General features: G+C 36.6%; 2 protein-coding genes across 2 annotated transcripts in view; one reads left to right on the top strand and one right to left on the bottom strand.

The window, feature by feature from the left end:
* TRMT61B (tRNA methyltransferase 61B) overlaps positions 1-5,734 on the top strand; it is a 48,122-nt gene extending 42,388 nt beyond the window's left edge. The window contains 5 exon segments of the mRNA XM_012803715.1: positions 4,171-4,262; positions 4,729-4,820; positions 4,823-4,918; positions 4,921-4,950; positions 5,652-5,734. Coding sequence (XP_012659169.1) covers positions 4,171-4,262; positions 4,729-4,820; positions 4,823-4,918; positions 4,921-4,950; positions 5,652-5,734 — 393 coding nt within the window.
* Positions 5,735-6,094: 360 nt separating this feature from the next.
* Positions 6,095-15,496, bottom strand: part of SPDYA (speedy/RINGO cell cycle regulator family member A) — a 31,154-nt gene continuing 21,752 nt past the window's right edge. Inside the window, exons 5-7 of the mRNA XM_012803756.1 lie at positions 14,472-14,769; positions 14,414-14,416; positions 6,095-6,183 (exon numbers count right to left, since the gene is read on the bottom strand). Of these exons, the coding sequence (XP_012659210.1) occupies positions 6,095-6,183; positions 14,414-14,416; positions 14,472-14,769 (390 nt within the window). The remainder of the gene's footprint in view (positions 6,184-14,413; positions 14,417-14,471; positions 14,770-15,496) is intronic.

Raw genomic sequence — 15,496 nt, 5'->3', positions numbered from 1 at the left:
AAAAAAAAAAAAAGGAAGGAAGGGAAAGGACTAGAGGAAAATAAGTTTAGAGTCCATTTAGTCTGATTCACGGCTGAGCTCTTTAATAGCCAGTGTGACCTTGGTAACTCTTATCTTTCCATGCCTCAGTCACCTCACAGATTAAACAGGAATAACAGTAGTACCCATTTTGTAGAGTTATTGAGGACTAAATGAGAGAATTCACATAAAGTGCATAGAATAGTGCCTGGTACATAGTAAGCATTAAATAAATATTATGATTTTCATTAAGATTTCCCTCCTTTCCCTTTTCTCCACCTATTTAAACTCTACTGACCCTTCACAGTTTAGATCAAAGTCATTGCCTGCATGGAATATCCCTTAATCATCTCGCTGGAGGATTATCACCTTCTGTTGAATTACTGAACCACTTTGTTTCTTGATTCAACAAGCTTCATTAAGGACCTGCCATTTGCCATATACTGTGTGAAGTATGAATTATACATTCCAAAGAGCTTTCAATCTAGAACTGTTTTTCAATTTTTTTTTTTTTTTTTGGTAGAGACAGAGTTTCACTTTGTTGCCCTTAGTAGAGTGCTATGGCATCATAGCTCACAGCAACCTCCAACTCCTGGGCTTAGGCGATTCTCTTGCCTCAGTCTCCTGAGTAGCTGGGACTACAGGCGCCCACCACAACACTCCGCTACTTTTTTTGTTGCAGTTTGGCCGGGGCTGGGCCAGAACCCACTACCCTCAGTATATGGGGCCGACGCCCTACCCACTGAGCTACAGGCGCCATCCATGTTTTTCAATCATTTTTATCTCACAGCACACTTGAACCTATAGCAGTGGTTCTCAACCTGTGAGTCCTGACCTCTTTGTAACAATGAAAATACACTGTGGCATTAGGAAGGTTGAGAACCACTGACTTATAGTGAAACTTTGGGAGCATAAATTATGTTGATCAAATAAAAAGTAAAGAAAAAGAATATACTTACCATGTTTTGAACTCTTTTCAAAAATAATTTAATTCATGATCTTTTAAAAAGTTTTGAGGTGCACACACCAGTTGAAAATCACTGGTCTAGGGTGGCACCTATGGCTCAAAGGAGTAGGGCATGGGCCCCATATACCCGAGGTGGTGGGTTCAAACCCGGCCCTGGCCAAAAACTGCAAAAAGAAAAAAAAAAAAAAAGAAAGAAAATCACTGGTCTATGCAGAAAGCTATTGTAATATTCCAACAAGATATGAAGTCTTAACCTAAGGTAGTGTTCATAGGAATAATTTGAGAAACACTTGGGAGATAGATCTGTGAGACTTTTATTCTAATGGAACCTTCAGAACCCCACAGATTTGCAAAAGAGAGTTCAAAGAAAATAATGGCTCCTTGACTAGCCTTTTACCAAAAAAGAAAGGAATAAAAGAGAAAATGATGACTCCAAGTTTCTGGTTTGAGTAACTGGATGAGTGGCGATGCTGATAACTGGGAATAGAGCATCAAGAGGATTAGCAGATTTCTTGGTTATCTGATTTTGGTCCTAATCAACAGTGCACTAAAACTACAATCTGTCCATCTGTTGATGCTTTGCTTCAGTCATTGAAATATCTACTTGGATATTTAAAAGACATCTTACACACATGTCCAAACTTGAATTCGCCTTATCCACAAGCTTGCTGCTCCTATGGTGTTTATCATTTTCCTCATTATAGATGACATCTCCATTCTTTCAGTGGCTTATGCTAAAATTTTTGGATTCAACCTCAGCTCCTCTCTTTTTCTCACAACTCACAGCCAATCCACATTCTAAGTAGCTCTAACTTAGAAATAACCACACCCACTCCTGTTTGCTATTGTAAGCCACCACCATAGTTATCTTTCCTTGCATTCTCAGTCTTTTCTGCTTATGGACTTCAAAAATAAGTCTGGGTATACTTACTGACACTGAATTGTACACTTCAAATGGTTAAAATAACAAATTTTATGTTTACCACGGGCAAAAAAATTTTTAAGAAAGGTCTTTTCATTCTTTAAACTTTCTTTCCAGTGGCTTTTCTCTTTGGGTAAAACTAAGGATAAATGGTCTACATAATTTGTCCTCTCCATCCTTATCCACTGCCTTAGACCCATCTCTTACTTACCACTTGCCCCCTTTGTCTCTGCTAGGGCAACAGTGGCTACTTTAGATTCCGAGAATTTTTTTTTCTCTCTTTTTTTTTTTTTTTTGAGACAGTCTCAACCTGTAACCCTGGGTAGAGTGCCATGGCATCACAATTCACAGGAACCTCCAACTCTTGGGCTCAAGTGATCTTTTTGCCTCTGTAGTAGAGACAGAGTCTCGCTTTTGCTCAGGCTGGTCTTGACCTCGCAAACTCAAGCAATCTACCCTCAGTTTCCCAGAGTGCTTGGATTATAGGCGTGAGCTCCCGCGCTTGTCTTTAGACTTGGAGCATTTGTATTTGCTCCACCAGGAGCCTACTTCCTCCCTAAATCTCCACATGGTAAGCTTAATTGTTTTCTGCATGTCTCTTCACTGACTGTATAAAATGGCACCTCTTGGCCAGGTGTGATGGCTCTCACCTGTAGGAGGCCTAGGTAGGAAGATCACTTAAATTCAGGACTTTGAGGTCAGCCTGAGCAAGAATGAGACCATATCTCTACCAAAGATAGAAAAATTAGCCAGTGTTGTGACAGGCATCTGTGTACTGGGAAGGCTAAGGCAGGAGGATTGCTTGAACCCAGGAGTTTGACGTTCCTTTGAGCTAGGCTGATGCCATGGCACTGTAGTCTGGGTAACAAGTAAGACCTTGTCTCAAAAAAAAAAAAAAAAAAAAAAAAAGAATGGCACCTCCTGTCCCCACCCTGGTACTCTCTATACCTTTTATACTGCTTTACAATTCTGTAGTTCATGTCACCATCTTTCTCTATGCCATGTATTTGTATGTTTGTTGGGTTTTTATTTAATGCCTATCCCTTCATTAGAATGTGAATTTCCACGAAACAGAATATAAAATCTCATTATATCTTCCTCTTAGCAAAATGCCTGGTATGCAGAGGTTGCTTAATAAATATCTGGTGAATAAATTAATGAATGTTGTCCCTTGACCCATTAAAGCTATTTTTTAAAAAACATATAAATAATAGAATACTATGTCATTTAGTAAACAGTTGTGCTAACAACTCTAAGCTTTCTGGAATTATCCAACAAAATTTTACTTTATTTTCTGGTTTGACCAGGTTTTTTTTCATTTTTAATTTTTTATTGGAAAATTTTATTCATTTATTCTTTGTACTTATTTAGCATCTTTTGTGAATATTGTCCTGTATTCTGAATTGAAGGAATAATAAAGAGAAAATAAGGGACATGATCTCTTACATTTTAGACCCTCTAAACTTTTCAGAGCTTTTCCTCTGAACATAATTGAAAAATTAAAACATATTTGAAATAATGTGAATTTCTTTTGCCAAAGCGTAACTAAATCATTGTATAAAATTTGGTGATAGAAATTCACATTATTGCAGATGTTTTAATTTTTTATGTTGTAATGACATGTTTTGCACTTGTCAATATTGACAATACAGGAATCTTTCTTTACTATATTTCTATACACATACATAATCAAGGAAGAATTTCTGTATTAACTTTGCTAAGTGAAAGATATACCATTGTGATTTTTTTTTTTTTTTTTGGAGACTGAGTCTCACTTCGTCATCCTTAGTAGAGTGCTGTGGCATCATAGCTCACAGCAACCTCAGACTCTTGGGCTCAAGTGGTTCTCTTACCCCAGCCTCCCAAGTATTTGCCACAGGTAGTAGTCTGCCACAACAACTGGCTATTTTTAGAGATGGGGGAATCTTGCTCTAGCTCAGGCTGGTTTCAAACCTGTGAGCTCAGGTAATCCACCTGCCTCAGCCTCCCGGATTGCTAGAATTATATGCATGAGCCACTGCACCTGGCCCCACCATTGTGATTTTATGTATTGTCAAGTATTATGACAAATTATATAATAATAAACATAACCTTTGGGAACAATAAAACAATAGTTAATAGGACTGTATTCTAAAGAAATGAAATACTTTAATTGGGTAATTGCTTTACAAAAGTGTATCATTTCACCACATTAAGAAAAGAAAGCTTATGCTTTATTTAAACAGAATCAGATTGATCTAGTTCTCTTTCTCCTCCTCTATAGGTAGTGTTGAATATGTTAAATCCTCATGTTGCTTTGCCTGTTTTATACCTAAATCTTAAACAGGGTGGTGTATGTGTTGTATATCTAACAAAGTGTGTAGTGTTATTTTTCTTTGTAATGTGATTTTTAAAAACACTTTTGTTTTGCCTAAGTACTAAACAAACAATGTTTGTTCTTAGAATGTTCTTTTTTGTAACTGAGAAAGGTGTATGTCATCTTGTAAAACGGTTATAAAATGACATGTGTACCAAATCATTTGTTGCTGTTTAAATCATCCTTTACATAAATAGTAATATATGATGCATATTTCTTCTGACAGATTGGAAGAAAAATTTTAAAAGTATAATGTGACCAGTAATGTTATAGTCTCTGTATATTTTTACTTAGTTTTCTGTGAAGTTGAACTTATGCACCCTAAGTTGAATTTTCAACTGCCCCCACGTTGCTTTAACTATAGCATTTAAATTTAGGTAGGAAGTATAGTGAACTTAAATATAAAGTTATTATTTTAGTAGAAATGCACTTTTTCTGAAAGCATCATTTTTCACTTTCTGAAAGCATCACACAGGTTATTGAACTTTAAGATGGAATTCGCATCTGTGAACTTGCTCTTTCATGTGAAAAAATAAGTGAGGTCACTGTCAGGGATTGGTTTGCCTTGCAAAACAGAAAAATGGAATTTTACTTCCAAAAGTAGAACCTAGAGTCAACACAGATTTACAATTACATTCTCAAAAGAAAATTGGAGTTGAGGTGAGATGTTTCAAGAGGATGATCATGGTAAGCTTCAATTTTACTTTATGCATGCGTGTGCAATAGTAAAGGAAAAATGAGTTCCTGAGTCCCTATAGGTTATGGAAATATTCCTCAGGAATTTTCCTTTCTTGTAGAAATTGAAATGTTATATTTATTCTGTTAAATTAAAATGTATAAAGGACAGAATGACTTTTCTTGCTTTTTATATAAAACTGATACCTTTGAAGAATTGAACTTCTTATTAATAGTTGTATTTCACTTGTCCTAAGAAGCTTGGTTTGTGAAATAATTTAAATATACTAAGAAATGTTTCTAATTTAGATCAGTGATTATTACTGAAAATAATGAATTTAGTAGGACCTGGTATGCAAATAGCTAATATTCCAAAAAGCAACTTCTGAGATGCTGCTGTAATTCTTTGAAGAACTGAGTTTAAGTCCTTATTGTAGGTACACATTATTTAGGCCATGAACAAGTTTTCAAAGATCCATTGATTTATGATACAGGCTTATCCATTTTGTTATAAAACCATATATTAGTTTATAATATAATCACTGACAAATTGTTTACATAGCTGGCAGAGTAGTTCTAAAACAAATGCCAGAAAAAAATAACTGAGGAGAAAAACTTACAATATGACAGTAATTTATATTTCCAACAGTTTCTGTGAACAAATTATAAACCCTTTTTATGTAGTTTATAGTACATGGTTTGTTTTACAACAGAAGAATCACATTTTGATTTTCCATATGGATCATTTCCCTATATTGCTAGGTCTATACACTGTAATATTTTTAGACCATATTAAATGGTATTTTCCCCCTTTAATTAATGTAATGAACTTCCTTTTTTCTTCTCTTAAATTAACTTTTCTTGTCAAATTGAGGAAGGTCAAGCAACAACTTAAGTACCTCAGATGACAGCATATGATTTGAAGATGGGAAAATTTCAAAAAAAAATCTTTGTATTGCAAATCACTACTTTCTTAGATTGGTATCTTTACCTATTTACTATGATTTGTATAATGTTTACATATAATTCTGAAAAATAAAATGATCAAGAAGTGCGTATCATTGTAAAACCACTTAAATGTCCGTTTTGACACTTGTCTTGCAGTTGGTTTGACATTTTGTCGTTAATGATTCCAAGTTTCTTTAGTTGAGCCATCTCATTCTTCACTTCCTGTAAACCACTCCATAGATCTGTCTTTCTTCATGAAATTAGTATTCTTTCCTTTGTTTGATAGATGATCATTGGCTAATGAAATAAAATACGCATTTCAAGATAAATTTTATGTTTTTACATATTTTAAATACATCTTGTTATGGCTTGAATCTATCTTAAAAATAATAAAGAAATCTGGGATAAATAGTAAATAATGGGGAGGAAACTCATAAGAATGACATAATTACTTTAAAAATTATAACAAAAGAAGTAACAGTTCTTGAATCTCTTTTATCTCTCAGCATCTTTTTAACCACCTTAAAAGAATATCAGAATTGTTCAGTGGTATTAAATCAAGTATTTGGGGAAATACACTTTGGAAACATGAATTAATTAGGAATAGGACTTATAATTCATAAGCACTGGTCATTTAGCATTTATCACCATCTACCATATATATTTTTAAGAGCTTTATATATGTTTTACATTTAATATGTACAATATATCTTTAAGGTCATCCATATTTTCCAGATAAATGCGAGCTTCGAGTGGTTAGATTGTTGTTTAAATATAGATGCACCTACATACACCTAAAGTGGCGCTAAGGCGCCAGCTACATACATCCAGCCTGGGTGCGCCAAAGCAACAATGACGGCTGCAACCAAAAAATAGCTGGGTGTTGTGGCGGATGCCTATGGTCCCAGCAACTTGGGATGCTGAGGCAGACTTGCTTGAACCTAGGAGTTGGAGGTTGCTGTGAGCTGTGATGCCCCAGCACTCTACCCAGGGGGACAGCTTGAGGCTCTGTCTCAAACAAAAAAAAAATGACATTTTATAGAATGTGGAAGATTTTAACCTAAAATCTCTGCCATTATAGAGTTTACAGTCTATGGTAGAAGTAGACATTAAATAATCACATTTTAAACTAAAATTGTAAGTGCTCCAAAGAAGTACAGTGTTCTGTGAGTAGCCATAATAGGTGTTTTGCTCTAACAAGTGACAATAAAGCAGCTGAGTCCTGAATAGTAAGTAGGAATTAACTATAGCAGAGAAAATGAGAACAAAAAATGCTGGTGATTCTGGGGTTAAATAAAAAAGACTAGAAAGATAGAGGTCAGGCCATGTAGGATCTTATATGCTTTTTAATGAGTTTGTCTATCTTAAGAAAAGTGGAAGGCCATTGAAGAATTTAAGTGATGGGTAACATGGTTAAATTTGTGTTTTCAAAAAATCACTCTGGGCTTGGCGCCTGTGGCTCAAGTGGCTAAGGCACCAGCCACATACACCTAAGGTGGTAGATTTGAATCCAGCCCACAAACAACAATGCTTGCCAAACAACAATGACAGCTGCAACCAAAAAATGGCCAAGTGTTGTGGCGGGCGCCTGTGGTCCTTGGGAGGCTGAGGCAGGAGACTTGCTTGAGCCCAGGAGTTGGAGGTTGCTGTGAGCTGTGATGCCACAGCACTCTACCCAGGGGACAGCTTGAGGCTCTGTCTCAAAAAAAAAAAAAATCACTCTGGCTGCATTTGGAGAACTGATTAAATCAGTAACAGACTATTCTTCTGGGGTGGTATAAGTCTGTATAACTGTCTGAACACTTATACAATAATAATACCTTTATAGTTTTCATTACATTTCCAGATATAGTCACATATTGCTTAACAATGGGAGTATGTCCTGAGAATGCATCACTGGGTGATTTCATTGTTGTAAAATATCATAGTATTTTTTTTTAATTTCAGGTTAATGTGAGGGTACAAACTAGGTTATACTGTTTGCATTTGTTAGGTAGAGTCCCTCTTGTAATTGTGTCCCATACCTAAGAAGCATGCCATATGCCTTTACTTTGTGTCTGTTAAGTGGGAGCACACCAATCCCCCCCACCTCCCCTCTCCCTAAATGTCATAGTGTTCTTAACACAAATCTAGATGGTATAGCCTACTGCACACCTAGGCTATGTGATATAGCTTATTGCTTCTAGGCTACAGACCTGTATAGCATGTTACTCTACTGAATAACTATAGGTAATTATAACACAATGCTAAGTACTTGCATATTTAAACACAGAAAAGATAATGTGTTACATTATGGTGTTACAACGGCTACATTATCAGTAGGTGACAGGAATTTTTCAACTCTGTTACAATCTTTTTTTTTTGAGACAGAGTCTCACTATGTTGTCCTTGGTAGAGTGCTGTGTCATCCCAGCTCACAGCAACCTCAAACTCTTCGGCTTAAGTGATTCTCTTGCCTCACCCTCCCAAGTAGCTGGGATTACAGGTGCCTGCCACAATGCCTGGCTATTTTTTTGTTGTAGTTGTCATTCTTATTTGGCAGGCCCGGGCCAGGTTCGAAGCTGCCAACCCCAGTGTATATGTCCAGCGCCCTAGCCACTGAGCTACAGCTTATCAGATCACTGTTATATACGTGGTCCCTTGTTGACTGAAATATCTCGTTATGTGGCCCATGACTGTATATAGAAGCCCTGAAGTACATTCTTTTGTTTTTGAGACAGGCTCTTGTTCTGTCACCTGGGTTAGAGTGCAGTGGCATCATCATAGTCACAGCAACCTCAAACTCCTGGGCTCAAGTGATTCTCCTGCCTCAGCCTCCTAAGTAGCTGGGACTATAGGCACACAACACATAGATAATTTTTTCTATTTTTGGTAGAGACAAGGTCTGGCTCTTGTCAGGCTGGTCTTGAACTCCTGATCTTCCTACTTCTGGAGGTCAAAGCCTCCAAGAGTGATAGGTTATAGGTGTGAGCCACCTTAACCCCACCACTCTGACGTACATTTTAAAATTCCACTATGCCATAACTCCCTTTTCTTCTGCATTTCTATTTAACTAGTAGTGAAATTCTGTCATTCATTTAATGTTTTGAATATTTATATGCCCAACCCCAATTGTTTACTTGGAGAAGGGGCTAGCTTAAAAGCAAAGAAAAGTGGCCAGGCATGGTGGTTCCTAGCTGTAATTCTAGCACTTTGAGAGGCCTAGATGGGAGGATTGCTTGAGGACAGGAGTTGGAGACCAGCCTGGTCAACATAGCAACATCCCATCTCTACCAAAAAACAAAGAGACAAATTATCATGGTGGTACATTCCTGTAGTTCCAGCTACTGGGGGGCTGAGGCAGGAGGATTGCTTGAGCCTAGGAGTTTGAGGCTGCATTGAGCTATGGTGACACCACAGCACTCTAGACCAGGCAACAGAGTGAGACTCAACCTCAAAAAAATTTATAGTTCTTTATTTGTATTTCATATAGAATACTTAATTCTATTCACATTATGCTCAGTAGATGTTGAATTAGACAAGATTTCCCCACCAGTGTCTAGTTTTTTTTCCTTTTGTTAGTTTTTGCCTTCTCTCTCTTTTTCCTTTTTTCCCCTTTTTTTGCAGTTGTCTAGTCTAGTTTTGAATTGAAGACCAACCTATGTAAGCAAATACAGATTTATTTATATAGTTAATCAAGGCCCTACTTCTGTCCTTCTTCAAACACCAAGTATGTTTCGATCTGGCTTATGGGATAGATATCTTCTACTGTTAGGTATGTCCACATGTACCTCTCCTTTATCATAGTAAATCTCTGGAGATTTCCTAATACCTTTAGAGACTTTACTTTTCCTTCCAATAAATGATTACTAAATGTTTGCTGATGGCTTTAATAAAGGCTGCACTGAACTGAATCATGTGTTGTTTCATCTGTTGACTTGGTTGGAGAGATTTGGATATATAGTTATAGCTCTTGGATTGGGGAAGGCTTTCATTTTGAACTTTTTATTTCAAAGGCAATGGGAACTTCTGAAGTTTTGTCATGTAAAAGGAAATATCTTAAGAAAGTTAATCTGCTGGTGGTATCTATGAGTACTTAAATGGAGGAAAAACTATTAGAGATTTCATCATAATACATTTATAAGGTGATTAGCAGTAGAAAAGGGGCAAACAAAAAATACTGTCAAAACAAGATCAGCTAGTAATACAAAAGCTACAGACAGCAAGTGAGAGAGAAAGAGAGAGAATCTCTATATATAGATTGACTCTCCTTGACTTATAATGAAGTTGGGGTTATGTCCTCCTAAGTCCAGTAAGTTGAACATATCATAAGTTGAAAATGAATTTAATACAGCTAACTTGCTAAACATCATAGCCTGGCCTGCCTTAAATGTGCTCAGAACACTTACAAAATTAAGCTATACTTGGGCAAAATCATCTGGCAATACAGTTCACTGTAGAGTATCAGTTTTTAACACTCATGATTATGTGGCTGACTGGGAGCTGCAGCTAATATATTACTTTCTCCAAAAAAGCCCCACAGAATTAATTCTGAAATCTTTTGTGTTCCTTATCATACTATTAATTTATACAAATATGCCCTGATTCTGTCTTCCATAAGTGTAAGGATTTTATACCTAGATAACTAGAACAGTGGTAATGACAAAAATAAATAACATTCAGAGGAGAATTTATTTTTGAGGAAAAATTATTTGGTTTTGGATTAATTAACAGCTGCAATGTTCTGTGTCTTCCTATTTGACCCAAGACTAAAACTTGGCATATTTTTTCCCCTTGACTTTACTGTAAGATCTCAGAGGTCGTCAGATAACACATAACAACACATACCCATGTTTCAATTGGACTGGCCTACATGTGATAAAGCTTACAACAGCATAGGGTAAAGAGAGATAACAGTAGTTTCATGAGTATATAAAAATGTGGTATTTAGACAGATCTGTGTTCTCATCTTGTTTTTGTTGTTACTGTTTTACCTGTAACTGTGATTTTTCTGATTTTGCTTTTCACCAGTACAAGAAGTATAAATTTAATGCTACTTCAAGATTTCTTAGGGGGTTGAAGTGTTAAATGTGATTACCTTTACAAAGTACCTAGCACATGATTGGTGATTGTGTGATATATGTAAATTTATAAAGAATACCTCTTTTATTCCCCCCACAAAAGTGAAATTACTGTGTTTTCACCCTTACCTGTTGAATCAAAAAACATTTTGTTTTTAACAAATTATTATGAACATGTTTATGCACAACTTTTTTTCTTTTTTCTTTTTAGAGACAGAGTCTCACTTTATTGCCCTCGGTAGAGTGCTATGGCATCACAGCTCAGAGCTACCTCTAACTCCTGGGCTTAGGCGATTCTCTTGACTACAGGCACCTGCCACAGCGCCCGGCTATTTTTTTGTTGCAGTTTGGCCAGGGCCACGTTTGAACCCACCACCCTCAGTATATGGGCCCAGTGCCCTACCCACTGTGCCACAGGCACTGCCCCATTTTTCTTTTATTGAGATAGAGTCTTAAGCTGCCGCCCTGGGTAAAGTGCTGTGGCATCACGGAAGCTCACAGCAACCTCAAACTCTGCCACACCTGGCTATTTTTTCTATTTTTAGTGGAGACAAGGTCTTGTTCTTGCTCAGACTAGTTTCTAATTTTTTTTTAACATTTTTCTTTTTTGTTTTAGTATAGATGGGGTCTCGCTCTTGCTCAAGCTGGTCTCAAACTCCTGAGCTCAAGCAATCCATCTGCCTTGGCCTCCCAGAGGGCTAGCATTACAGGCATGAGCCACCTTGCCAGGCCTATGCAAAACTTTTAAAAATGCATGTTTAAGAAAAAAAATGATTTATTTATTTATTGTTTGAGAGAGAGTCTCAGTCTCACTCAGTCGCCCTGGGGTTGAGTACTGTGGCGCCATACATAGCTCACAGCAACTTCAAACTCAAGAAAAAAATTTTAAAGACAGAAAAACATGTATTTGCTTAAAAACTGAGAAGTTGCTTGCCTGTGTCTAAAAGAGAGATGGAAGCATTGATAACCATCTATCAATGCCTAAGTTATAGCATAAAAGCCTGAAACAGAGCATAAGCTTTTTGTGTTTTTCTTAGAAAATGCTAAATTGAGTTTTCTGCAACCACAAACTATCAAGTGATTCCAAATTTATATGGAAAGAGAAAGAAAATTTTGTTAGTAAAAGTCACTACTGCGAATCAACAGCTGCTTAGGCAGTAAGAGATTGACTCCACTCCTGATGATATCATGTGTCCATATTACCCTATCTGCTCCTGACCCCCCACTCATTAGTTCACTCTCTGTTAAGCCTACTGGGGGGAAATGAGTGTATATTTTACTGGCCAAATACACGTGTGATCAATAATTTTTCTTTGTATTGCCAGTCCTCGATATCCTGAAACAAAGGGTTTTTTTTACAGTTAACCATGAGTTAATACTCAGAATAAAACAGTGTTGGGTATTTATTCCATCCTGTGTAGGACCTATAAATCCTGTCCCTAGATGAAAGCACAGCATCTTCTACAACTCCTCAAAGTCATGACCCCAGTTTTCACCATAATCCCTTAAAGACCTGCTTTTTTCCCTCTAAAGTATACTGACTGGCAGAGCCTCTTCCTCCCTGGTGCACTCCAATTTCCTGTTGAGGTGTCATTGTCTATAATATAGCATTACTACTATTGATAACTATGGAGGCTAGTCTGAATAAAATATGACTGTTTCTGTCCTGCTTTCCATGAATATCTGTTCAAATTGTCATTGGAAGCCAACTGCAGTGGCTCATGCCTATAATCTCAGCACTTTGGGGTGTCAAGGTGGGAGGGTCACTTGAGGCCAGAAGTTTGAGAGCAGCCTGGGCAAAACACTGAGACCTAGTATGTAAAAAAATAACAAAATTAGCTGAGCATGGTGGCATATTAGTCCCAGCTACTTGGGAAGCTGAGGCAGGAAGATCACTTGAGGCCAAGAGTTGGAGGTTACAGTGAGCTGTGATCTAGGCTGGGTGAGAGTGAGACCCTGCTCTAAAAAAATAAAAACTAAATAGTTGGAATTCTCTTCCAATAACATTCCATATAACCTTTCATCAGGGACTTGGTACTTAATGCTTTTGCCATTTCCTTGGTAGTCTTCCAGAAGGCTTTTATGGCAACTTATTTTCCCTGCTTACAGTAAGATTTCATCAGAGGGGCAGCAGAGTATAATAGGAATTCAGGCTTTAGTCTAGAATCAGAGAACTGGGTTCAAATGTCCCTCCACCACCTTGGGAAAGTGTTTAGCCTCTCAAAGTCTCAGTATTCTTATCTGCCAAATAGTGACAATAGCATTGATTTACCTTTATGGTTGGTTGTAAAATGCATACGATGTTGCCTGGGACAGCTGTAAGCACTTAGTATATCTTACCAAATACTATAACAGCGTAAAGGTAAAAGAAGCTGGGAGAGGGGAGGGATGTTAAAAGGCAATTCGTATTTTATAATAGAGCTTATGGTGAATCCTATTTACTCTGAAATATGAAACAAAAATTATACATGAAACTGTTGGAAGGGACGAGACTAGACCTAGTCAGTCACATTTGTTGAGTGATTGCTAGGGCCAGGGGATGGAACAATGAATGACTGAGGCATGATCCCCTACCTTCAAGAGTCTTAGGGTCTAGTTTCTCCTTTAGTACGTGAGCTTCAGTAGCTACTATTAATTAATCTCATAGCGATGTAGTAAAAATAAATAGGTAAAATTCTGAAATAATGTGGGTCTGTTAATTTCTCAAAATAGAGTTATAAAGGAGTATAAAAATAGGAGCATCAGTCCTATCTTCAGATGGGTGAAAATGTGGAAGGTGTTATAAGAAGGAAGGATCACTACTGCTAGAATATTATTCTAGTACTGTTTCAGATCTAGAAAATAAATGCCAAAGGAATTATATATATATACATATACACACACATACACACACACACACACACGAGTGAAAATTATGATACTGTTGTAGTTCTATCTCACATGATTTTTTTCTAATTAACATAAGATACTACCATTCAAAGCTACTTAAATTACAACAAAAATAAAATATGAAAATAAATTATGGTACTTACACCCTGTCAGGGTTAAAAATAAGGTTTTCAAGGATTCAATAATGATGTGGGAAAATGCTTTATAATAAATGAAAAAAAAAGGCCCAGATAAAGTATGGTTCTAATTTTTTTAGAAGTAGAAAAGTATACAGAAGGAAACAAATAGTTGGATGGTGAGATTACAAGTAAATTTATTTTCCTCTTGCAACCCCTTTTTAATAAAATTAACATTTCAAAAAAACATGGTTCTGGCTCTTGAATTCTTGAAGCTTATGGTGCTTTAGGTTTCAATTTAACATAAATCACATTAAAAATCGGTTTAGTTAGGTAGGCTACCACAAAACAAATTGGGATATAAGACAAGAAAGTGGTAACTGAAAGGGGGAAAACTTTCAATACTAATTTACTCATACTGTTATAGTATATAAATTATCATGTATCCCTGCCTGTAAAGACTAACTAGAGCTCAGTAGGTAACACATAAATCTAATTCTGGCATATCACTAAATCATACCTTGAGAATAGGTATAAGCTCGAGAAGGATCAGCTATTATGTTCACTGAGAATGAGTTTTGTGATTCCTGAGAATGTTTTCCCATCACTTCTTCTGTATCACTGGATGAAGATGATGATGAAGACAGTCCCAGTCTAACATATCTTCCTTTTTTACCACAGAGTGAACAATCTACTGGTGTGGCACTAGGTCCCCGGGGCAGCTGAATTTCATCTCTGTTGTAGTTTCTAACAGCTCCACTGTGATGAACAGAGCGTTCTCGTTGCCAGATATAATGGGTTGGTGCAATGGCCATAACCTATAGTGGAAAGCTTACTTTTAGAATTTTGATAAGATTTTAGAATTTACTAAACTTCAGTGCAAAAATTATAACTCAAGAACAACTGTTTCTAAAGTAGAGATAAAAATCCGAGTTGCCAATTTAAAAACAAAACAAAACAGTATTACTATTGATTCACTGCTTGCATTGTTAGGACAATAATTGACAAGTATTTAAATTATTTCTGAGAAAGTATTTAAATTATTTCAAACAGGAAACAGGACTGAAGCAACCTTCCAAGTTGTCAGGGTACTTATTTTTTAATTGAGTATTCTAAGTTTAGGAAAGATAATACAGATACCCTAAAACATTACATAATTCTTAACTTTGGCATATGTTGGGTTAAAGACATATAATTGAGGTTCCCAACTGTGTGTTAGGCTACTCTTAAAAGGTTTGCAGGTATGGCAAGTGATTCAGTGAATAAGAATACAGGTAATTTATTTAACCTCCCCGTTCCCTGGTTTCCTCATCTGCAGTATGGAGTAATAAGGGTGTTTATTTTAGAGAGGTATGGTATTAGATGAGGTATTATTTATAATCCACACTGTCAGGTAACGTTCTATAACAGCAGTTCTCAACCTGTGGGTTGCAACCCCTTTTTAACAATGAAAATACATTGCAGCATTAGGAAGGCTGAGAACCACTGTTCTATAAGGTTTGTTAAATAAAACATGGGCGTTAAAGACAGGATAGACTTACGTTT

The sequence above is a fragment of the Otolemur garnettii genome, unplaced genomic scaffold (assembly GCF_000181295.1).
Source record: "Otolemur garnettii isolate 467f Iridium unplaced genomic scaffold, OtoGar3 scaffold00022, whole genome shotgun sequence".
In the NCBI taxonomy this organism is placed as follows: Eukaryota; Metazoa; Chordata; class Mammalia; order Primates; family Galagidae; genus Otolemur; species Otolemur garnettii.
The sequence above is the reverse complement of the archived record's forward strand: the minus strand, read 5'-3'. Positions and strand labels throughout refer to the sequence as shown.